Source organism: Bactrocera neohumeralis, unplaced genomic scaffold (genome assembly GCF_024586455.1).
Source record: "Bactrocera neohumeralis isolate Rockhampton unplaced genomic scaffold, APGP_CSIRO_Bneo_wtdbg2-racon-allhic-juicebox.fasta_v2 cluster11, whole genome shotgun sequence".
Taxonomy (NCBI): domain Eukaryota; kingdom Metazoa; phylum Arthropoda; class Insecta; order Diptera; family Tephritidae; genus Bactrocera; species Bactrocera neohumeralis.
The window spans coordinates 12,256,878-12,283,387 of NW_026089624.1; the positions used below are offsets into that span (position 1 = coordinate 12,256,878).

At 38.0% G+C, this 26,510-nt stretch overlaps 1 protein-coding gene across 1 annotated transcript; it reads right to left on the reverse strand.

Annotated features, from left to right (window-relative positions):
- Window positions 1-5,276: 5,276 nt before the first annotated feature.
- LOC126765959 (uncharacterized) lies at window positions 5,277-6,872 on the reverse strand. The gene is made up of 5 exons (XM_050483706.1): window positions 6,361-6,872; window positions 6,025-6,303; window positions 5,831-5,971; window positions 5,435-5,745; window positions 5,277-5,372 (listed from the first exon to the last, which is right to left on the reverse strand). Exons 2-5 carry the CDS (start codon window positions 6,100-6,102, stop codon window positions 5,369-5,371), a joined length of 534 nt encoding a protein of 177 aa, XP_050339663.1. The 5' UTR covers window positions 6,103-6,303; window positions 6,361-6,872; the 3' UTR covers window positions 5,277-5,368.
- Window positions 6,873-26,510: the final 19,638 nt, after the last annotated feature.

Sequence of the window (26,510 nt, forward strand, 5' to 3'; positions counted from 1 at the left end):
TTGAATTTGTGATTTTATTAAATCTTGGATCATGTTTAGCATGGTAGACATAAATTGTGTCATTCACTGTCTAAGATTTATAATCATAGTTTCAATATTTGGATCATTTGGAGGATTTTGCGGCAGTTGCATTTGTACAGTGTTGCCTTTCACCACATTTGCATAGCTTCTTTACATATTGTTATTGTTAGAAGTAATAGGATATGAACTTTTGTCTGAGGTTGCTAAAATTGCATTACGGGGTGTTTGTAACATTTGGTTACGACGTGCTTGAATGCCCTGTGACAACTTAAATTTCAAATCTTTATATACAGGACAACCCCTGTATTTAGCAGTGTGATTTCCTCCGCAATTGCTGCATTTTTTATTTAATTCTTCTTTCTTAAGGGTGCATTTAGAAGTGGGATGTAAATCACCACATACTACACAAACACTGCGTAGAGTGCAGTATGATTTAGTATGCCCATATTCTTGGCAGTTAGTACATTGTACCGGTCCGTTTCTTTTATGTGGTTATTCCACAGTTACTCTACGATGCAACAAATATTTCAAATTATATATTGGATGTCTTTCATTTTTTGATTTAAGTTCGGCAATAATTCAATTTTAAACATTGGCTGAGGTACTTTGTTTCTATTAAATATATTTGCAACAGTTTTAATTCCAAAACCGCATTCTTCCAATGCTTCTTTGACTTCACTAGAGTCTACGGCTGACTCTATACCCTTGATTACAACAACTAGGCCCTTAGAGCTCTTCAGTTGATACGAATAATAATTTTTGTTTTTATTTGACAAAAATTTAACTATTTCCATGAAACTTTTTTCAGTGTACAACTGAATTTTTGTTTCGTCTATATTGCCTTTTTTCAAAGGCACTGTATGAAAATTGTTAGTGCCAACAATTTCACTTAATTTCGCAACAATAGTATTACTGCTACGTTCGCGCAAATATATTGGAGGTGGTTTGGCATTAACGACTGTGGTGGTACCCTTCGCATCGTCGTCTGAACCATTGCTTAGTACGGCAAATCTGTTGCAGCCTTGAAATTTTTTAGAATTGACCGCAGCCTTTGAAGGACTTAGTTTCCTTTTTATATTGACGTAGCGGTCAATGCCTGTTTGTACAGTTTGTTTGTTTTTCTATTACGTTCTTACCTTGCGTTGTGCTTTCTTCGTTGCTTGTGCGCTTGCTGGTACCTGCAGACTAGTTGCTGTCAGCGCATTTGTTGTTGCCCGATTGTTGCTTTCTGCTGCTTCCGCTGATTGCGTTCTTTACTGCGTTCCCTTTTCTGCTGATCGCCGCGATGAGTCATCATCGCCGTTACCCTTTTTATTGCCCGTAGTTGTTATTGTTGTTGGGTCGACAAAGCTGTAGTAGGCATTTAAGGAATGCCTACGGCCTTGCTGCTGAGGCTGCGAAGCACTCATTATTGTTTTTTGTTTATTTGTTTTGTGCACTATTAGTTTATATTATTATTAACAATTTGTGTGCACTGTTTTTTATTCGCTTGTTTGTTTTTATCTTATTATTTTTAATAGTTTACTGTCGCAAAATTTGAATACACGGAGCGAATTACAAAACACGTCCTTACACCCTGATCGCTAAGTATGGATCGATGGAAATAAGAGAAACATGAAGATTATTATATTACAGGGTTTGTCCGGAAAGTAATAGGACTGATTTTCTTCCGCCGCGATTGTAATCCTAGCTAATGAACGAGCGGCTGGTCAGTTGTCTTCGAGCACCCGAAGAGTCAGGGCAAACATTTTCGCGCGACGTGTTTTCTGTGAGTGGTGCAATCCGAAAATGGAACGTTTGTTGAAGCAAAGGTACGCAATTAAATTCTGTGTGAAACTGGGTAAATCTGTGACAGAGATTTTTGATATGATCAAGCAGGCTTACCCAGATGCTGATTTAGCAAGACAATGTGACTCGTGTGCGCAAAGTTTTAAACTCAGACCGTCGACTGAGTATTCGCTTAATTGCTTAGATATCAATTTTGTCAAAATCTGAGGTCCATGATATTGTGATGGAGCATATGAACATGCGCAAGGTGTGCGGGAAGATGGTCCCAAAAGTGCTCACTGACGACCAGAAATTGCGACGGGTGAAAGTGTGCCAAGACAATTTGAAATTGTGGGAAAGTGACCTCCAATTTTTGAATAACGGAAGCACAGGTGACGAGTAACGGATCTTTGAGTATGATTGCCTGAAAAGGCAAGCATTTCGAGACGAAAGAGGGGATCCAAGCAGCATCCACCTCGGCTCTCAAAGCTATCCCGGAGAATGCCTTCCATGACGCATTCAATGCTTGGAAATCGCGCTGGTAGCGCTGCATCGATGTAGAAGGAGCCTATTTTGCAAGTTTTTAAAGAATTGAATGATTGTTCAATACATTTTTTTTTAATCGGATCAGTCCTATTACTTTCCAAACAAACCCTGTATGTATATATAGTAGTCTTTATACAGTTTTATGTCATGGAGAAAAATCTTCAAATCGACCTTCTAATATCGAATTCTACTAAATTGAAAAACACATTATAAATCGTAAACGTTCGTGTGATATTATTTATTGCAGTTCCATAAAATAAAACGATGTGAACCAAGTTTTGAGAATCTTTCGAGAACTGCTTTTGCAGGCCGATCAATCTATCTCGAAGCTTGTTCGTTCTCAGCCACGTTTTCATGCGGCGAAGTGTCGAAAAAGAGCGTTCAGAGCTCGCATTTGTCATAGGAGGTGTGCAGAATATGCAAAGAAAATTATGAATTATTCAGGTCTACATCGCAGTTCTCCAACGTTTCCAATGCAGTAGTCGGTAACTTGTTGTCTTTTGACTTTTGCCTTTGCCCCCAAATAGTACTGCCAGTGATATAGTTCTCCTTTAAGCTTCAAACGTCACACAACGATTTCATAACTCAAAAGGCCTTTGAATCTATCTATCAAGCAATCAATAGGACTTTCCATTTCTTTGGTTTTCAAAGCACTTACTTTTTCTTGAAGCAGCAAATTTAGTTGTTCTCCATCCAATACTGCTCTGGAAAAGCGCGGCTTCAAATCTTCGCCGATTGTATCCAACAGAGGAATGTACTCTGAGACCCTGTAGTATTTTTCGCAAGTTCTCACGCCAAAGTTTTCGCGTTTTGGTTGCCGGCCGCAGATTCTTGGTTTTTCTTCGACAACTTTTCGTTCTGCCGCCATTTTTTCGTGTATGCTACAATTGTAACTTCAGTGGTATCTTGGCATTATTTATTATATTCAAAAACGGAGCCAGTCTTTATTTTATTTTTGAAATAAAATGGCAAATTTCTGGATCATATTTCTGTCACTTTATATGCATATAATATAATAAATGTCCTCCACTTCCCTCTCCGAATCCGCCACTGATATAGGTGAGATTGTCAAATAAATTCTCACGGAAATAATTATTCGAAAATTGCTAAATTTAACGATCTGAAAATTCCACCACTGAAACAAGAGCTGAAGCAACGTGGTTAGGCAACTAATGGAATAAAAGCTAATTAACAGTTGCGGTTGCGAGAGGCCATGGAAGCAAAAAACATTATTCTGACGAATATATTTTTCAATTGCAATAAGATGAAGGAACAACGAAGGTAAGAGACAAGTTAGAGACTCAATGCTAATCAAAAGTCATGGACGTGAACACGGACGCAAATAAGAAGGTATATGTCCTTCATACGGCATCTGCAAATAATTGGAAAGATAAAGATAGCGTATCTGCATTATTCCTTGCATTAGAAGAATCGTTGATTTATGCATTATGATTGGTTATCATTAGGGCAAAATAATTGACATCACCTCAATGATCAGTTGATTATTTGGTGTCAGACTGCTGTTAAATTAAAAGTATTCGTTTTAATTGCTTTAAAAAGTGCGTGATAGTAAAATAAAAATGAATAAAAAAAGAAAAATTGCAAAAGCAACTGCGACGCTATGTCTAATAACGACGCTAAAAGCGTGGAATAAAAGGAGGGCAAAGCAAAGAAAACCGAAGCAGTGGTGGATTAAGCCAGGTTTGCGGAATCATTCCACCTGTGGTTTTTACATCACACTACTATCAAAGCTCGTTTCTCAGGACCCAAAGTGGTTGAAGAACTTCCTGAGAATGAGTCTGGAAGATTTTGACTTTTTAGTGGACCGCCTTACACCACAGGCGACAACTTCTTGAGCTTGATGAGTGTTTTTCTATTAGGAAAAACTTCCATCTGTCATATAATACACGAGACGTGTGGTGCAATTTTTCAAGCTTTAAAGGACGATGTTAAAATTAAATGTTAATAATTAAAATATATTTTTTTTAACATATTCAGATGTGCTCTTTCGACGGCTCTTGCAGAAAACTCGTTAAATTTTCCGCCGCCGAAACCACTTCCACATGAACGTAATGAAATGCCATTTGTTATCGTTGCTGACGACGCTTTTACCTTAAAACTGTACTTGATGAAACAATTCAGCTTTCGCAATCAAGTGATATCGTACAAAATATTTAATTATAGGATATCCAGAGCAAGAAATGTGGTGGAAAATGCTTTCGGCATATGTGCATCGCGTTTTCGGATTTTCCGAAGACCAATGGACGTTACTCCGGAACATTCAAAAATTATTGTTCTCGCAATTTCCACATTACACAATTTCTTATTAATACGCAAGTTTATACATATATTCGATTGTCTGACGTAGAAAAGCATTATTGATGCAGGTAATTGGCGAATGGAGTTAGGGGAAAGTGGAATGCTTCCATCAATTGAGCCAAGTAGTGTTTTAGGTAGGCCAGCAGACAGCGCGCTAAATGTCCGTGAAAGTTTTATGGAGTATTCCATGACTCCTCATGGAGAGGTTGAATGGCAATATAAAAAGACGATATTGCATAACTTGTCTTTGTAGTCCCTTTTTTTTACAAATATGTTCATATGTAATTCAAAAATTTAAATTATTTTGTAAATACAAAATATTTTCATGTTTATATTTTATAAACTTACTCAAATTTAAATAAAACAAAAGTAATATCAGTTTAATTGCAATTAAATTTTTGTTAAAATAGTAACATATATAGCATATATTTTATTAATTATAATTATTATTTATATTTTAAGTAATATCAGTATAATTTAATTCATTTCTTATAAAAATAGTTTCATATTATTATTTATATTTTGATTTAATTCAACATTGACAAAATTATCTGTGTTATCGTAAAATTCACATTTATAAAAAAACACACACATACATTTTTGGTTTAAAAATTGCCTAGCAGAAAAAGTATCAAAAAAAGTAAATATGAAGGTACAAAAGACTAGCTATGATGTATGATATATAATATTCATTTTTTTTCGGAAGCCATTATGGTTAGCTATAAAATAAAACATCAAAATTAGGTTTAATTAAAGCATAAAATTGTGCAACTGCTCTCACCTTGCTACTTTCTGTTGATACTTGAATATCAACTCACGCTTGAAATCTTTGGCCCCTTGTGGTAATTCTTGGGCCCACTCTCGGGCATTGGATGCCACAAAATTTTCTAAACCATCCCAAGCGTCATTCTGCGTAGCTGATTTTAGGATCTCCAGCGCTCCTTCTACCACTTCAATATATGCCTCATCGTCTTCTTGGTTTCGACGTCTCCCAAAACCGTCTCGTGATGTGGATGGTGTTCCTTGTATTTCGCCAGATAAATCATCTGACTCCAACAATAGTGGTGAAGGGATGAGGGTCGACGGGCTGTTCTGTAAAAACAAACAGAATAAATATACGTATGGGAAACAAATGGTAATATATTTTTACATATTATACATAAATGTATATACTTACATTTATTAAATTTGATGTGGTGCTCGCTTCAACACGCAAAGTGCGCTCAAGGAAGTTTAATGAGTTATAGAGCGGGCTCATCGTGGTCGCGGTTCCTGCAGCTTGTCCACTTTTTGAAAAAGCTTTCCGTTTCAAAACCGCCTGAAATAAATATTTGTTATCTAATTTCTTGTGCACTATTTCACAATACTTACGCGAATAGAGTAGCGAAGGCTGTTCCATTTAGCTGCCACTTCCGACCGCGGCACCTGTAATTTTTTAAGCCACCTCATGCCATTGAGTCTCTCGAAGGTTACGATCCCTATAGTCAGGGGAAAAGAAATTCCACGTCCCTTCTCTTGACTCAACGTCGTTGATGAGCCGCTTCGTTTCCTCCCCTGTCCACCTTTCCTTTATTTTGCGCACTGTTTTTCTTGCTCCGCTGGTGCTTGGCTGTGGAGACTCAAAATCGATTTCTTTATCCATATTTGAAACTGTAAAGGTTGGAAAACTAAATTAACTATATTCAGAAAATATAATAAAAACCTTACCTTAAATCGTTAACATGTTTTTCTTTTTCTCTCTTTTGTAATTATCAGCTGTCCGCACTCCAAACGAAAACAAATTGCCAACATGTTGGCAAATTGAATTATCGAAGTTTGATTGTTTTCATTTGTCTGTCATTTTATATGACCGTGCGTTGGCAAATATGCCGGCAAACGTAAATGTCACCATATGACAACCCGTTTTCATTAGTTTGTCAACATTTGACGTCAAATATGACCTAGTGAAAAGCAGGAATAATTGATTGTCCCAGTTAATCAAGCAAAAAGGAGTTCAAGTGTATCACTTTACTATGCAGCACTCTATTACGAACTGTGTCTGCCTCACAATTCGGCAGCACTTATACAGCAGATTGTTACCAATGTAATTCTATACACTTATCTTTGTTTTAATTCCAACAACTTCACACTTATTACTCATTATTTTAGTTTTCTTATTAAAAACTCCGCCACTTTAACATTCAGGCAATTACGAATTTCGCGTCTACTTAATTCTGGCAATTTATCGTCGATACGATTTTTTTCTTTCGTCCGTTTTCGTCACAATATACAAGTATGTACATTAGGGTGTGCCATTTTGAGGCAACCTTTTTTTTTTCAACTGAGAAACAGGATAAAAACTTTCGAAAATGTGAAAAAGGAAGTCACTCAAAAGATGAGCTCTTAATATGTATTAATATTAAAAGGTGCCTATTTCAAATTTTCTGTTTTCCATATAAATTACATGGAAAAAAAAATCATTTTTTTTGTGGTGGTTATTGTGCGGGGGTTATTATATATGCACGCGATGGCTGCCAGTAGGGATGGTAAACTCGATTCCGATTCTACTCGAAAATCGAGTTCCTTCACTCTTGTCGGTGATTTCGCCGAGTTCTATCACTTACAATCATTTCCCTGCACCATACGACACGTTCGCACTGGTCTCCACATAAATATTTTTTCATCGAGTTCCTTCACTCTTGTCGTTGATTTCGCCGAGTGCTATCACTTATATTATCTCAACAGAACACAGAACTCAAAATGTCTGTAGCTAAATTTAAATTTAGACAGAAATGTCCTGTGTTTGGCATATATCCGTACAATCTCTCTGAGTCCCAGTTACTTACTTACCAGGATGTTCTTTTGTGTTATCAGTTTCAATCAATTTCATTACAGAAATAGTTGCAAAAAAGGTTGAAAATACTTTCAAAAAGTCATCTATTCCGATAGTTTCACACACCAGAGTATTTGTACAACTCATCATATACCATAAGAAATTTCTGACTCTTAAACTAATGTTTTTAAGGAACCCAATAGGTTTGAGCTCTAAAAGAGACGACTTTGTCCCTTCTGCCGGAAAAATATTTGACATCGCTGCTTGTAGTTGCATTTATTTTTCTTCTTGCACTTGTCCAAAGGAAATGAAAGTTCCTATCAATGAACAACCATTTCTCTTGGACCAGAGAACCAGAAGAATTGGTCGTATTGGAAGTGTTGATCTACTTCAAAACAAAAAAGATTGCAAAGAAAAATGAACGTAAAGAAAAGCTTTCAAAACGTCATTCAACTTCAACACGTACCAAAAAAGTATCAGCTAGAACGCGTGACCATTCAGATCAGCCAGACTCTCATACAGACGACAACAATGTAGGTGCGTCGCACATGGATTCTTCCAAAAACGATGCTGATGATGAATTTTCTCTTCCATTCTCTAAAACCAAACAAAACACACCGCTTTAGCTGCCCAAAGATTTGGAGTAAGTGATAGAGCAGAGGCCTTGATTGTTTCATCTGCTTTCCTGGATGCCAAAAAAGCAGGTTTGATAACAGAGGATCAGCCTAGCTTTGTCACTGACAAATGCAAGATTAGTCGGGCAAAAAAAGTGTTGGAGTTAAGCTCCAAAACACCGAAAGTATTGACTATGCATATGGGCTGTATTTTGACGGTCGCAAAGACAATACACGTACACAAGTCAGCGAAGGTGAAAAGTACTAGCGCGACACTGTCAAAGAGGAACATATTTCTCTTATAGCGGAACCTGGTTGTCATTACTTTGGACACGTCACCTCTCCTTCCGGGTCAGCTGAGGATGAGACGCAAGCTATATGGCAACATTTACAAGACAATTCAGTTGATGTGGAACATCTAGAAGTTGTCGGTGCTGATGGCATCAACACGAACACAGGTTGGTAAGATGGAATCATTCGGAAACTAGAAGAAAGAATAGGTAGGCCATTACAGTGGGTTGTTTGTCTTCTACATTTCAACGAACTTAAATTCCGTGCTCTTTTCGAACACATAGATGGTGTCTCAAAGAGTCCAAATACATTCACTGGCGACATAGGTAAACTGCTCCCTGATTGTGAGAAGTTGTCTGTTGTCAAATTTGAAAGTTTTCCATTCTGCCAATTACCTTCTGAGGTTATTAATCCGACCCAACTTAGCACAGACCAAGCTTATCTCTATAAAATATCAGAAGCTGTTATTTCAGGATTATTATAGGATGGGGTCATGTGTAGAAGTTCACGCAAGTGAGGAAAGTTCTCTGATCGCCATTCACTTGGGAGTGGCCAAAAACGATTCTTTTACATATGAACCAGCAGCTCACGACTTCCGATCTTTGACCAAGTATCCTCTGGGTAGCCGAAGAACATCCGTTCGAAGGTGAGCTAAAGTGAGAAGGCGAAACATCCCCTGCATAGTGTTGTGCGCTGGGTTTGGGACCCGCCACGTAAAAAGCCTACCCCAATGAAAAACGACAAACAGCCTCGGATGAGAAACCCCTCTTTTAATGACGACCATGGCAAACGAAATAAGGACAACGATATCAGGGCATGCACCTGGAATGTCCGGTCCCTTAATTGGGAAGGTGCCGCTGCCCAACTGGTTGATGTCCTCCTGAAAATAAAGGCTGACATCACCGCCGTCCAAGAAATGCGATGGACGGGACAAGGACAGAGACGAGTATGTCCTTGTGACATTTACTACAGTGGCCATATAAAGGAGCGCAAGTTTGGTGTGGGATTCGTGGTGGGAGAGAGACTCCGTCGCCGAGTACTATCATTCACTTCGGTGAATGAACGTCTAATCACAATCCGCATCAAAGCGAGGTTCTTCAACATATCGCTGATCTGCGCCCACGCCCCGACGGAAGAGAAGGACGATGTGACCAAAGATGCTCTTTATGAGTGCTTGGAGCGCACCTATGAAGGCAGCCCCCGCCACGATGTCAAAATCGTGCTTGGCGACTTTAACGCCAGGGTGGGCAAAGAAGGTATCTTTGGCACTACGGTCGGTAAATTCAGCTTCCACGAGGAAACATCCCCAAATGGGTTGAGGCTGATCGACTTCGCCGGGGCCCGAAATATGGTTATCTGTAGTACTAGATTCCAGCACAAGAAGATACATCAAGCTACCTGGCTGTCTCCGGATCGAAAAGCCACCAACCAGATCGATCATGTTGTGATAGACGGAAGACACGTCTCCAGTGTTCTAGACGTGCGTACGCTCGGAGGTCCTAATATCGACTCGGACCACTATCTTGTTGCAGCCAAGATTCGCACCCGCCTCTGTGCAGCAAAAAACGTACTCCAACAAACACAAGGAAGGTTCGACGTCGAAAAGCTGCAATCACAACAGACTGCCGAACGATTTTCTACTCGGCTTGCACTCCTGCTCTCTGAGAGCACTCATCAACAACTCGGTATAAGGGAACTGTGGGACGGTATTTCAAACTCCTTACGTACATCTGCATCCGAAACCCTTGGTTTTCGGAAAGTGCAAAAGAACAACTGGTACGACGAGCAGTGCCGCGCCGCAGCGGAGAGAAAACAGGCTGCCTACCTCGCAACGTTACGATCGACAACAACACGTGCGGGATGTGATAGATACCGAGATTTGAAGAGGGAAGCGAGACGCATCTGCAGACAGAAAAAGAAAGAGGCCGAAATGCGTGAGTATGAAGAGCTTGATAAGCTGGCTGATAGGGGTAATGCTCGAAAATTCTACGAAAAAATGCGGCGGCTTACAGAAGGTTTCAAGACCGGAGCATACTCTTGTAGAACTCCCAAAGGTGATCTAGTGACCGATGCCCAGAGCATACTTAAATTATGGAGGGAACACTTCTCCAGCCTGCTGAATGGCAAAGAATGCACAACGCCAGGAGAAGGCGAACCCGGTTCCCCAATCGATGACGATGGAGCAGACGTCCCATTGCCCGACCATGAAGAAGTTCGAATAGCAATTATCCGCCTGAAGAACAACAAAGCGGCGGGGGCCGATGGATTGCCGGCCGAGCTATTCAAACACGGCGGCGAAGAACTGATAAGGATCATGCATCAGCTTCTTTGTAAAATATGGTCGGACGAGAGCATGCCCAACGATTGGAATTTAAGTGTGCTATGCCCAATCCATAAAAAAGAAGACCCCACAATCTGCGCCAACTACCGTGGGATTAGTCTCCTCAACATCGCATATAAGGTTCTATCGAGCGTATTGTGTGAAAGATTAAAGCCCACCGTCAACTAACTGATTGGACCTTATCAGTGTGGCTTTAGACCTGGAAAATCAACAACCGACCAGATATTCACCATGCGCCAAATCTTGGAAAAGACCCGTGAAAGGAGAATCGACACACACCACCTCTTCGTCGATTTCAAAGCTGCTTTCGACAGCACGAAAAGGAACTGCCTCTATGCCACGATATCTGAATTTGGTATACCCGCAAAACTAATACGGCTGTGTAAACTGACGTTGAGCAACACGAAGAGCTCCGTCAGAATCGGAAGGACCTCTCCGAGCCGTTCGATACCAAACGAGGTTTCAGACAAGGCGATTCCCTATCGTGTGACTTTTTCAACCTGCTTCTGGAGAAAATAGTTCGAGCTGCAGAACTTAGTAGAGAAGGTACCATCTTTTATAAGAGTGTACAGCTGCTGGCGTATGCCGATGATATTGATATCATCGGCCTCAACACACGCGCCGTTAGTTCTGCTTTCTCCAGGCTGGACAAGGAAGCAAAACAAATGGGTCTGGCAGTGAACGAGGGCAAGACGAAATATCTCCTGTCATCAAACAAGCAGTCGTCGCATTCGCGACTTGGCTCTCACGTCACTGTTGACAGTCATAACTTTGAAGTTGTAGATAAGTTCGTCTATTTAGGAACCAGTATTAACACCACCAACAATGTCAGCCTGGAAATCCAACGCAGGATTGCTCTTGCCAACAGGTGCTACTTCGGACTGAGTAGGCAATTGAAAAGTAAAGTCCTCTCTCGACGAACAAAAGCCAAACTCTATAAGTCGCTCATAATTCCCGTCCTGCTATATGAGGCAGGGGCTTAGACGATGTCAACAACTGATGAGTCGACGTTGCGAGTTTTCGAGAGAAAAGTTCTGCGAAAGATTTATGGTCCTTTGCGCGTTGGCCACGGCGAATATCGCTTTCGATGGAACGATGAGCTGTACGAGATATACGACGACATTGACATAGTTCAGCGAATTAAAAGACAGCGGCTACGCTGGCTAGGTCATGTTGTCCGGATGGACGAAAACACTCCAGCTCTGAAAGTATTCGACGCTGTACCCGCCGGGGGAAGCAGAGGAAGAGGAAGACCTCCACTCTGTTGGAAGGACCAAGTGGAGAAGGACCTGGCTACGCTTGGAATATCCAATTGGCGCCACGTAGCGAAAAGGAGAAACGACTGGCGCGCTGTTGTTAACTCGGCAATAATCGCGTAAGCGGTGTCTACGCCAATTAAGAAGAAGAAGAAGTTATTTCCGGTCAATGTTCCTCAGATTTAGCGTCGATGCATACAGGTAACATGTGCAAATATCGCTGGCTCACCTGTGCAAATAGAATTCTGAGATTATAAATTTCTACTGACGAACCAACAAAGAAAATAAAGATTTTGGTCAAGTACATACTTACAGTTTACTAACCTTTGTGGTTCTCAATAAGATTCAACAGTTCAATCAAAGATGGCTCGCGCCATCTCTCTGCTGCAATTCAAAGGTCGAGATACTTACCTGCTAAACTGCGCAAGGTTGTCGATTCATTCATTCAACAAAATGCTTTCTTTGCTCTTCCAGAAAACATTCTTCTTAGTATTATGACTGACGAACGGATAGAAGTCAGAAAGTTGGCACTTGACCGTCTTCTGGCAGCCAGAGAAGCAAAGTCTGACACTGTAAATGGAAGGGTTAGATGTAGTAAAGTACCAAAGCTGAATTTCAAAGCTAATAACACTGTGATAGCTTTTTTCAAAAAAAAAAAGATAAGACCAAATTCGACGGTTTCCCCCTATTTTGGGTCCTACGAATCGAACTTTAATTTAAATCTTGTGTACAAATTTATGATACTTATTGATAACACTTATAAGATACAAGAAAAATAAAACAGCACACAAACATAGTAAGTGTAGCTTTTTTAAAAAATACAAATTTTGTTAAGTTTTTTTTCAATGGTTAGTTTGCTCAGAACGTTGTCTTTGCTTAAGTTTCTTACTATTACAAGATGTCACTTAATGTATAAGTATCAAAGGGTAAATTAAAATATTGACGAAACGTGAGGGAAAACACATTAAAAAAATGGATTAAATTTCAGTTTTTTCGACATATTGGCTATAAGGACACAAAAAATATTGATTTTAGGGTTTACAGTCATCTAAGAACTTAAAGACGGACTTATTCTGAGAAGCTAAGTTTACCAAAAAAGTCAACATTAAAAAAGTTAGAGACCGAAGAAAAATGTGCCTTTCTCTTACAATGGGCCACTTTGATGAAAAACTTCAACAAAAATTTTTGTATGAAACCATGATTGTAACTCAAAAAAGTAATGATGCAGTTCGATTCGTAGGACCCGAAATAAGGGGAAACCGTCGAATTTGGTCTGGTCTTTTTTTTTGACTATCTCAGTGAAATTATTACGATACGAACATATGATATGAAATTATAACATAAAAAACGGAATTAAATAAATCATCCAGGTTCAGTTGAACATGAGAATTCAAAGTGTTTCCATTCTTTACCAGCAACTTCGACCGCTTACTGGCGCCCAACTAAATTTTTGTCAAAATCTTTACAAAAAAAAAGAACCCTAAAAGTGGTTAAAAATAATTCTCCGGTGTGGCACGAGGACCAAACCAAAAAAATTCACCAGTAGCAGCGTGCAGATGAGAAGAAGACAAGTGACGCTATCTGTACTACGAGTAGGAGTCTGAAACCTCCAAAAGAGATCTATTAGAACGTCCAATGCTGTTCCTCATTTATTTGTAAGTTTAAATAAATATATATAGTATTATTTTGAAAAAAAAAGAAGTTTTAAACAAAAATTGTAATAAAAAAAACACAAAAACTTGTATAATGGAAACTATTCAAGAAGCTATTACCCAACTGACAGGCGCCCTTAATTTGCAAATTGAACAAATAAGGGTTATGAGCACTAGAATCAGTTAGTTAGAAAAAAATGGTATCAGTAATCACTCATATTCGAAACCAGCAACAGAAGCAGATTTGTCTGAGAAGACTTTCAGATTACGTAAAGGATTTACAGGTTTTTGTGGAATCCATTTTAAAGAACTACGAGATAGTCAAAGGAAAGTCAATCTTCCAATCATTAGAGACAAAATCAGGGGTCCTGCCGATACCGCTTTAATATCCTACAATATTTTTAATGATGACTTGGAGAAAATTAAGGCTTGTCTCTCTTTACACTACTCAGACGAGAGTTTAACAAATTTAAGTCAAAAAATACCTTTAATTATATAAATTATAAATGCACTATGTAATTCTTCTTCTTCTTAATTGGCGTAGACACCGCTTACGCGATTATAGCCGAGTTAACAACAGCGCGCCAGTCGTTTCTTCTTTTCGCTGCGTGGCGCCAATTGGATATTCCAAGCGAAGCCAGGTCCTTCTCCACTTGGTCCTTCCAACGGAGTGGAGGTCTTCCTCTTCCTCTGCTTCCCCCGGCGGGTACTGCGTCCAATACTTTCAGAGCTGGAGTGTTTTCATCCATCCGGACAACATGACCTAGCCAGCGTAGCCGCTGTCTTTTAATTCGCTGAACTATGTCAATGTCGTCATATATCTCGTACAGCTCATCGTTCCATCGGATGCGATATTCGCCGTAGCCAATGCGCAAAGGACCATAAGTCTTTCGCAGAATTTTTCTCTCGAAAACTCGTAACGTCGACTCATCGGTTGCTGTCATCGCCCAAGCCTCTGCACCATATAGCAGGACGGGAATTATGAGCGACTTATAGAATTTAGCTTTTGTTCGTCGAGAGAGGACTTTACTTTTCAATTGCCTACTCAGTCCGAAGTAGCACCTGTTGGCAAGAGCAATCCTGCGTTGGATTTCCAGGCTGACATTGTTGGTGGTGTTAATGCTGGTTCCAAGATAGACGAAATTATCTACAACTTCAAAGTTATGACTGTCAACAGTGACGTGAGAGCCAAGTCGCGAGTGCGACGACTGTTTGTTTGATGACAGAAGATATTTCGTTTTGCCCTCGTTCACTACCAGACCCATGTAATTATTCTACATTGCCAAAATCACCAAATAGGCTTAACAACCAAAAAAAAAATCAAATTTATAATTCAAGAAACCTAAATGTCAGACAAACTCCATTATTGTCGCCACCGCCACTGCCCAGCCAGCCCAAACCTCCGATTCCGATGGAAGTTGATCCGTCAATACACTATCATAAAGTCACCTACATAAACAATCCAAACTATACTCCTGTAGCAAGATCACAAAATACTTCAAATATACCAAAACAACAACAGAGACTATTTTATATTGAACCAGAAGACGAACAGATTCAATAAGAACAATACGGTGAAGAAATAAATTTTATGATGGACGCCCATCAAGCCTTCATTACATAGAGTACCACACTAAAAATAAAGGAGGACCCAAGTTCTTAATTGATACTGGGGTTAACAAAAATTTTGTGTGTGAAAAACTTGCAAGAGCCTCAAGTAAATTAGACAAACCCTTTAACGTACAATCAGCTACAGTACAGGTGCTAATAACCCACAAAATAAGTGGATAATTTTTCGACACTTGGCTTTTACATACTACCAAATTTAACGGTGTATTCTCATGTAATCCCTTCGAAAAATCGTTTTTTTTTTATATTTTGACAGTAAAACCTATTGAAAACATGCTGTGAAAAATTCGTGTCGTAAGCGACTGTCTACCAGGCGCCATGATAAGTCTGCAGCTGTTACGTTTCTAAACGCATTTTTCTCGAATCAACATTTTCTGAAACAGTCATGGTCCTAAAAATTATTCAACCGATTGCTTTAAAATTTACATATGTTCTTCTACTCATTTATAGTTATCGTCCCTACCAGAATTGTTTATTTTCGAAAATATTTTCATATTTTTTTAAACGATTTTTAACGAAAAAAACAAGATTTTCGTGACTTTTTTTGAAGTTCGACATTTTTTTTTAATGAAATTGATTATATTTGGTAGGGACGATAGCCGCAGTACTACTGAATAATACCGCTATCACCATGACCAGTGAATTACTTTTTTTTTGTTGGGGACTACTTTGATTTAAAAAAAAAACTATATTAAAAATGCAAAAAAAAAATTTTTTTTCAAAATACAAATAAAAATATATTAAAAAATTGAAATAATTGAATTTTGTTGTTGCAAAAAGAAAATTTTCCTAAATATTATAGGCACACTCAAAGATTTAGGAGCTATAATTGACTGAAGAAATAATATATTACGATTACATAATGCAGAAATTATATTGCAAGAAAAAATGGTTAAACAAGTAAATAATATCCGAACTACTTGCGGTAATGATATAGAAAATATTGTAAGAAAATATGCGGATATCTTTGGTCCCGTTTCGGATAGAGGTCTTGTAAATACGAGCGTCAGCGCTGAAATTAAAACAATAACAGACGAACCTGTTTATTGTAAGTCATACCTTTACCCTTAGATGAACTGTTAAGAGATGGAATTATTAGGCCTTCGAAAAGCCATTATAATTCTCCCTTGTGGATAGTGCCAAAAAAGACAGGCGCATCTGGAGAAAAAAAGTATAGAGTAGTTACAGATTTTAAACGTCTAAATGCGATAACTATTCCAGATGCATATCCTATTCCGGATATAAATAACACTTTAGCAAGTTTAGGTAAGTCTAAATAATCTGGAAAAAGATATGAAGAAAACAGCTTTTTCAACTGCTAATGGTAAATATGAATTCACCAGGCTGACTTTTGGCTTAAAAATGCACCATCCATTTTTCAAAGGATGATTAATAATGTTTTGAAACCTTTAATTGGTAAAAGTTGTTATGTGTATATCGACGACATTATTATTATAGGTAAGGATAAAGAAGATTTAAAAAATTTAGACTATGTATTTGTATTGTTCCACAATTCGGGATTAAAAGTGAATTATAAAAAATCAAAACTTCTTAAAACACATGTGTAAGTTTTGGGTTATGTTGTTACCGTTGGCCGATCCTGAAAAAAATTCTTCTATAAAAAGGATATTGCCGCCTAAAAACCTAAAAGAACTAAAAAGCTTTTTAGGAATAGCCTTCTATTATAGGAAATTTATTAAAGATTTCGTAAAAATTGCTAAGCCGCTCACAAATCTAAAAAGAGGTCTTTATGTTTAAACAAAAGCAAATCAATCAAAAAAGGTAAATATTTCGCTAGACGACGAATGTTTAAAATCATTTAATGATTTAAAGTAATTACATATGTCTTCAGAAATTCTTACATTTCCGGACTTTACAAAAGCTTCCAGTTTAACAACAGACGCTTCCAATTTAGCCATTGGAGCTGTTCTTCCACAGAGGCATTGGTAAAGATAAACCAGTAACTTATATCTCAAGGTCTCTTAACAAAACGGAAGAGAATTATTTTACTATCGAAAAGGAGATGCTTGCTATCATATGGGCAATTGATAAACTCAGGACTTATTTATACGGTCAAAGGAAATAAAAATATTAACCGACCATCAACCTCTTACATTCGCCTTGAGTAATAGTAATAAAAATGCAAAACTTAAGCGTTGGAAAGCTAGAATAGAAAAGTATAATTATAAATTAATATACAAACCCGGTAAAGCTAACCATGTTGCCGACGCTTTATCCCGGCTACCGACGGAAATTAACGTTCTATCATCTTCTGATGATAATTCTCAACATAGCGCTGATGAAGGCAGCACTGGTTTAATTCCTCATTGTGAAGCTCCAATAAACGTGTTTAAATCACAAATAATTATTTCTAAAGGGCAAGAATTAGAAAGTCATGAAGAACCACATCCAAATTATCATAGACACTATACTATATATCAACAACACATCTTAATAAAGAAGCCATAAAAAGCAGTTTAAAAAATAATCTTAACCCAAATATAGTAAATGAAGTCCAAATTTCGGAACAATACATCGGCTTATTACAAAAAATATTTAAAGAATATTTCTCAAAATTTGAAATTAGAATTACCCAAAGAATTGTAAGAGATGTTTTTAGTGATGAAGATAAGTTTCAGATTATCAAAGAAGAACGCAAAAGAGCGCATCGCAATGGACGGGAAAACAAGGAACAAATTTTGGAAAAATATTATTTTCCTCAAATGGCCAAACTAATGAAAAACTACACAAGAACTTGTGAAATTTGCCACTGCAATAAATACGATCGTCGAGCTTGCAAACCCGAAATCCAAGCTACACCTATGCCATCTTATCTGTTGTAAAACTTACTTTTAACGCAGGGAGCCGGAATGAATAAAACACCTTGATTAAATTTCATATGACCGTTCTCATCAGTTGGTTATTAAGAACTAACAAAATGGATTACAAAAATCTTAAACGTAACCGAAAAACGTTGTTGTTGTAAGGGGAAAACTATGGCCATTCGTGGTTGCCAGATTCTTCAACATTATCCCACCGAAATCCGCCACATAGACATTATTGAAGTCGCAGGTGAAAAATATATATCCTGCATAGATAAATTTTCCAAATTTGTGAAATTTTTTAAGATAAAAACCAAATCCGTTTTATATAACCGAGACAAACTAATAAAACTGCTTCATTATTTCTCTGTACCAAAAATCTTGGTATTGGTCAACGAAGGCAGTTTTGCCAGTCCAATGACGTTAAATTACCTAGAAGCATTGGGAATAAATATATATTTTACCCCTCCCCAGAAAAGCAAAGTGAATGGCGAAAGTGAACGCGTGCACTCTACTATAATTGAAATACTCAGATGCCTTCAAGCCGAATATACAGTTCAAAGACAATAATGTAACAATAACTATTGTAAGTAATAAACGAATACATAAATCTCATTTAAAAAACTGACTTTTTAGGTTGTTACCATACTTAACGGCAGCTACGGTAGACATTTACGAATATAAAAGCCCATTAGTCACAATAAAACAAGGATTAACGAAAATTTCGAACAGGTACTACAGAACTATACGCATCATTGACTTAGATGATTACGAACGAATTCTCAATGACATTAGACCTATTGTTCGCTATCAAAGAAAACAAACCCTTTATTTCCACAACTGAAGTACCAAATCACACAAATTGAAAACCTTCTAGAGCAACTAAAGACAAGAAACGTGAAAATTAATAAACGATCAATTAATTGGACTGGCTCAGCCTAATGCAACCGACTGGGACAAAATATTGACAACAAATAATGATTTAACAGAAAATATGTATTACAGAATCAACAATCACTAGATCAAAGTGACTAACGAAGTACTTAACAGCTATAACAAAATATTGGACAGGATTGACACCAACGATACAGTTACGAACAAATATTATTTAATAAGTTAGACTTAATAAAACATGAAATGTCTCAAATAGTTCTGGCTACCCAACTTAATTAAAGCAGACATCTTTAATATTATTAACCAAACCGAAACCTTACCTTATAAAAATGAGTTGGCAGCATTGAGATATGCAGAGCCGTCAATGATAGTGAAGAACTCACTTCTTTTATACGTCATATCCTTACCAAAAACCGAGGAAACTCTATATAACAATATTCTTATCCGGTCAACAATAAACAGCAACAAACAAATATTTCATTCATATAATAACCTCTTGATTTCACAAGAAGAGAAATTCGACATTCAAGAAAAGTGCTTGATCATTGATAATATAACAATATGCAAAAGAAACCAATTAAACCTTTAAATGAAAATCAATGTATTTCACAAATTCTGATGGGAACAACAGCAGAATGCGAATATCAAGTTCAAAATAACCCTATATTAGAATTACTCGCAGAAGGAACACTATTTGTATCTAAACTTAACATTTAACAATGTAACACCAATCCTGAATGGCACCTTTATTGTACATTTTTTTAACGAAACAATCACTGTAGGGAACATAAAGTTAGCACTGTCAGCAATCACGCCGTAATTGTGAACGGAAATGATCGAAGCAAATACATTAATAAATAACAACAACCGAAAATTGTAACTTAGCAATGAGTCAAAATATGTTTTATATTATCTTTAAGACGTAGTCAAGTTATCACTGTCAGCAATCACGCCGTTATTACGAACGGAAGTGATCGAAGCAAATAAGTAAATAATAACAACCGAAAATTGTAAAGTTAGCAATGTAAGCTTCAATATATTTTATATTATATTTAAGCCATAATCATGTGAGAAAAAATATGTTACTTATAAGAGAATATTGTATTTAGCTCTGTAAGCAAAAGCGGAATTAAATAAATCAACCAGGTTCAAGTGAATACGAGAACGTATTCTTGGACGATGCGATAGCCACTTCGTATGCCACTGATGTTCGCACACTTTTCGCGATGATCATTTCAACCTATCAGCCCTCAAATCCGCATCAATTATGGGATACGAACAAAAATGAGATTGCCGAAGACATTTTACAACGTATTCGCTAAGAATTGGAAATGGAAAAATTGCGATCGTCTTGACAATGAAGACGACTCCGTGAATTATACATTGGAATTTCTAAATTTTTTGGAGAGGCTTAGTATGCCGCCGCATCATATGCGTCTCAAAATTGGATCTGTCATTATTATGTTTCGCAATCTTCATGCGCCAAAACTGTGTAATGGATCTCGACTGACTGTGACGCAGCTATTGAATACAAGGGAGCAGAATACTTGATTCTACGAATTCCTTTGAGTTCCAACGATTTGCCATTTCAGTTTAAACATATTCAGTTTCCAGGGAAAATTGCATTTGAGATGACAATCAACAGGACACAGGGATAGTCGCTAGAAGTGTGAGGCATAAATCTGGAAATGACATGTTTTTCACTCGGCCAGCTATACGTGGCGTGTTCACGAGTTGGAAAACCATCTTCTCTGTACATTTACGCATCGGAACAGAAACAAAAAAATGTTGTTTTTAAGCTATGTTGCAGTGAAAAAAATGTAGGAAAATCGCAAATAAATAATTTTCAACTCAATATGAATTTTTGTCTTTTCAATTCAAAAGACATAATTTTCGCCATACGAGATATACGATGACATTGACATAGTTCAGCGAATTAAAAGACAGCGGCTACGCTGGCTAGGTCATGTTGCCCGGATGTGCGAAAACACTCCAGCTCTGAAAGTATTCCACGCAGTACCCGCCGGGGGAAGCAGAGGAAGAGGAAAGCCTCCACTCCGTTGGAAAAACCAAGTGGAGAAGGACCTGGCATCGCTTGGAATATCCAAATGGAGAAATATGATAAATAAGAAAGGCAAAAAGGACCTCGTGGAAGAGCTGGAGGGCCGTCACGAGTCCTCTAAGCTTACGCGTATTCTCTCAAAAAACCCAGTGTCTCCGGGTGATTTCAATGATGCAAATGGGAAGTGGGCCCTGAGCATTTCGTTCAAACAGTTTATTTTCCCGGGACCAGCTGGCAGTATACCAGCCCAGCTGCAGCAGGCTGTTAAGGTGTCATGCAGCTGGTTGGCACCTATCCATGCAAACTGCATCAGACTAGGTTACATTCCGGGGGCCTGGTGACGAGTCAGAGTTACGTTCATCCCGAATTCTGGCAAGGGTTCCCAGCACCTCATTCTCAGTATTCTGTGCGACCGAGTTATTGAAACGGAATTGGGCAACGCGCACGGCAAAATGTGTGGGGGTGCCCCACAGGGTGGAATTCTCTCTCCTCTTCTATGGATCCTGGTCGTTAACGACCTGCTCGAAAAACTCGAGGATCGTGGCTGTCGGGATTGCATATGCAGACGATGTATGATCAAAGGAAAGTTCCTTAGCGCGTGTACGAGTGGAAGTGATCTCGGCATCAACCCAAATAAAACCGAAATGGTTTTATTCACTAGAAGACATAAGATCCCGGTGGCAGCGCTGCCGCTAATGGGAGATATTCACCTGCAACCGGCGTATACAGTGAAATATCATCATCCTGGATAGTTAGCTTTCATGGAAGCCGAATATCAAAGAGAGAGCAAAAAAAGGCATCGATTGCCCTATACTGCTGTAGAGGAGTCATTGGCAATAGGTGAGGCCTCTCCCCGAAAATGGTCCTCAGGCTCTATGACACCATAGTCACTTCCATTATGTTCTATATAGTCTTTATGTGGTGGAGGACTTTAGAGAAGACCACACTTGCAAAGAAAGTCGACAGCGGTCAACGGGTTGCGCTCATCAGCATGTGTGGTGCGCTAAGGTCCACTGCTTAACGCGATTTCGAACATAATGCTCGTGGACATTGTCGAAAGGTGTACGGCTGCGAAGGTGGATATTAGATTCAGAGAATCTGGGTTCTTAAAAGAATGCGCATCTGAACACTCGTATATCCTCACACACTTTGACTGCATACCGGATCATCTGGATCATAGACTCGCCAAACCGAACTCTGGCGGCTCCTTCTCTGCCCAAATACCGTCGAGGAAGCTGTGGGTGGAAAGAAGCCGTTGGAAGAAAGGGACAGTAAACTTCTTTACGGATGGGTCAAGGCTTGGAGGGAAGATTGTTGGGGGGGGTTTACTGTCGGGAGCTCTCTATCAGCTTCAGTTTCAGACTTCCCGACTATTGCAGTGTCTTCCAGGCTGAGGTTGCAGCCATCAAGGTACACAGCAGCAGATTTTCTGCTCCGGAGTGCGTCCTCTATTAGAGAAGTGACCATTCACTCAGATAGCAGAACGGCGATACTAGCCTTCAAATCATTTACAGTGCGTTCAGGGTTGGTCGAAGAGTGTCTAACCGCGCTATCATTAGCATCGAGTGTCTTTGTGATAAGACTGGTATGGGTGCCGGGTCATAGCGGAATCGCAGGTAATTGCAAAGCTGATGAGCTAGCAAGGAAAGAAACCGTACAATCATTATCGGTGGAATGGGAGCGATTCGGTGTTCCCGCATGTTCTTGTGTTCTACTACTAGATAGCTGGGCCTTGCGTATGCTTGGCCATCGTTGCGCAGTCGTAAAAGCTTTTTGGCCCAAGAATGACCGCAGGAGATCTAGCGATCTCTCTAGACGAACCGATGGGTGTTGAAATTAAGCGAGTGATCTTAGATTAGCCATCTAACCTAACCTAACCTATCGGCTATTGGACAGAATCCCTGCCCTGCCCTGTCAAGATCTAACAAGATTCTATAAACTTTGAAACTGCTGTCGCACAAATTTAGCGATTTCAAAACAAATTTTAAGATGCGCCGTCAATGCGCCATGGTATAAGATTCACAGCCATGATCCTGTCGCTCAAAGTAAATGGAAAGAAAGGCTTAAGCGAAAAACCCGTATCACCTTATACAATATTAGCCAATAATTCATTTGTAATATACAATAAGCAAATTAAATTTTATGTTAACTAGTTATATGACAATGGCAATGAAAAAAAAATAACTTCAACTTTCCACTATAAGCTAATAAATTAAATCTATTTATGCACTATTGATGATTAAGTATACGTATTGAAATTATTTAGTGATACGTTTGTGTACATAATGTTGAATAACATGGGTGTAAAACTCATAATATAGGCTAGTCGAAAAAGGCTTTTCGTATTTCTAATAAACTTCAACTTATTTTTTTAATATTACTAATAAATAAATAAACAAATAATTTTAACAATATTTTGCTTGACCATTTTTTTCCATTTTTCCGCTACAGACATTATTCCACCAGTGTAAATCAAAATTTCGAAATTTCCAGAATGGAAGCGATCGAACCATTTTTGTGCTACACCAGTGTTTCCCAAAGTGGGCGATAACGCCCCCTTGTGGGCGCTGCAGGTGTCAAGGGGGGCGATAAGAGACCCAGAAAGAAAATGTGTAGAGGTCTGGGGGTTATTTGTAATTTTATTTAGCTAGGAGGTGTCCTAGACAACGACTACATGAGCTCTCGACTCTCAACAACAACTTGTGAACATCAACCAATATGAATCAAAAGATTGCTCAAACTCGGTTCTATATTTCTCTCCGCATAGTTCATATATCTGTCCTATTTTATTGAATATAGAAAAAATTAAAATCATGTCCATCGGTCGCTCCGTTTCATAACGGGGTATCTCGACAGGATAGAATTTATAGAATACTAACTGTCAAACGTATTGCTATTGCCATTGCCAAATCTGTATGTGGGCATTTGCTATCATAATATAATCATTTGCGCAAAGGTTTAGGGGAGGTAGGTTCGAGCTAATGTAGCGAATGCTTTGAGTTCTTGACTAATTTATTTTATCACTTGCGAAATGACGTCGGGTATGTAGCGGATGTAACGCACGTTTTGAGCTTTTGAACTCCTTAAATCTTTTATGTGGAAAATAAAAAAAGGATCTTTATCCTTTCTTACAAATGTGTTTCTGGGAAAAATAAGATAATAAGAAAAGGAGAAAGATCCTTTTTTACAAATGTATTTCTGGGAAAAATAAGATAATAAGAAAAGGAGAAAGATCCTTTTTTACAAATGTATTTCTGGGAAAAATAAGATAATACGAAAAGGAGAAAGATCCTTTTTTACAAATGTATTTCTGGGAAAAATAAGATAATAAGAAAAGGAGAGAGATCCTCTTTTACAAATGTATTTCTGGGAAAAATAAGATAATACGAAAAGGAGAAATATCCTTTTTTTACAAATGTATTTCTAGGAAAAATAATATATTTTTGGACTACTATATAATAATTGTGCTTAAGCATTCCTATATAAACAATGTAATATTTATTTTATATTCATTTGTGGTTTTGCGGGCAATAGATGAGCATTACTTACGCCTCCTTTACACTACTCGCGAAGTTAAACGTATTTCTCAAAGCAAAACAATGTCGGAAGTAAAAAAGAAGAGACGGCAATACTGTGCGGAATACATTAAATTTGGATTCATTGAAAATCCCACAAACCCATCCTCGTCTTTGTGTCTTCTATGTCTAAAAACATTTTCGAATGAAGCAATGAAGCCTTCAAGACTGCACGATCATTTGAATAAAATGCATCCAGATAAGAGAGACAAGAATGTAGCATATTTTCAAGACCTAGAGAAGAAGCATAATACTCATCCAAGTGTAGCAAAACTATTTTCGGCGGCTGCTAAGCAAGATGACGACGGACTTCGAGCTTCGTACAATATCTCTTTGTTAATTGCTCAAAAAGGCAAACCACATAACATCGGATAAGAGTTAATATTGCCAGCAATAAATGAAGTAATAACTACCGTGCTTCATAAACCGGCCGCAGATATTATCCGAAAAATTCCTTTGAGTAAGAATTCTGTGCAAAGACGAATTGATGAAATGGCTGAAAACATTGAAGATTCATTGTACGATCACCTGAGGTCAAGTCAATTTTCAATTCAGCTGGATGAGTCCACTTCGCCAACTAATGAAGCATTGTTGTTCTCTTTCGTGAGTTTTATTAAAGATGAGAAAATATGTGAAGAACTATTATTTGATAGAAATTTAGAGACCGATACAAAAGGCGAAACCATATTCAATATATTGGAAAAGTTTTGCGATGAGAAAGAAATTCCTTTGAAAAATATAATTTCAGTTGCTACGGATGGCGCTCCAACTATGACAAGGTGCCTTAAAGGCTTCATAGCGTACTTAAAAAATAAAATTCCAGATGTCCTTGGTGTCCATTGCGTTTTTCATAGACAACATTAAGTTGCTAGAAACTTAAGTGAAAAACTATTTCAATCACTGCAATATGTCATCAAAGCAGTCAATAAAATCCGCAACAGCTCTTTGAATGATGGATTATTTCATCAGCTTTGTGTTACTAATGACGAGGATTTCAATCGTTTGTTGTTTCATACTGAAGTGAGCCCGTAAGAGTTAACTTGAGACCTAAGCGCCGTTGTATGTTACCTACTGCGCTTAGGTTCCAAGTTGCTGGTTATAGTAAAAGTTTCGCTTAGAATTCTCCGTTAATATACATATGTATATAGGTCATAATAATTAATTTGAAGTTATAGTGGTTTTTAAATAGGTGAAAAATGGGGGCGCTAAAAAAATATTTATTTTCAAAGTGGGCGGTAGACAAAATAAGTTTGATAAGACTGATACAGCATTGTCTCCGTAAACTTCACAAATTTCATTAGTGGCTTGCGTGGCATTCTTCCCTTTATTATACAAAATTTTCAAAATATAGCAAATTTCTTCATTATTTTCACTCATTTTTGAACAGCTGCAACATTTTTTAACTTCCCCCAATTTAATCTCTGAGGTATGACACAATGTCATTGGGAGCACTGGAGATACACGACTGAACGACATCTGTTGGCAAAATACTTTTTCGATTACCCAATACATTGAGAAATTATATTTTTTAATTTGTGAACTTTTGGAATTTAAACACGAATATTTTAAAAACAATAAGTTTCCTGGGGTAATATGTATGTATATTCTTAGTCTGAAGAGCATTTTTTATCCGCCCATACCCATTTTATCTCCGAACTTGGGGGATGCTGTACTAAAGTTTTCCCTGTACGCGCCAAATTTTGTAAAGATAATCGTCAAATAAAAAATTTTTAGATTCAATGAATTTGATCGTACAGGTTGTATGGAAGCTATAGTGCTGTGATATCGGCGGTTCCGACAAACGTGCAACTTCTTGGAGAGAATAGGATCAGACCAATATCTTAAGAACTGAGGGGCTTGTTCGTGTATATACGGACCGATGTGGCTAAATCGCTTGAGCACATTACGC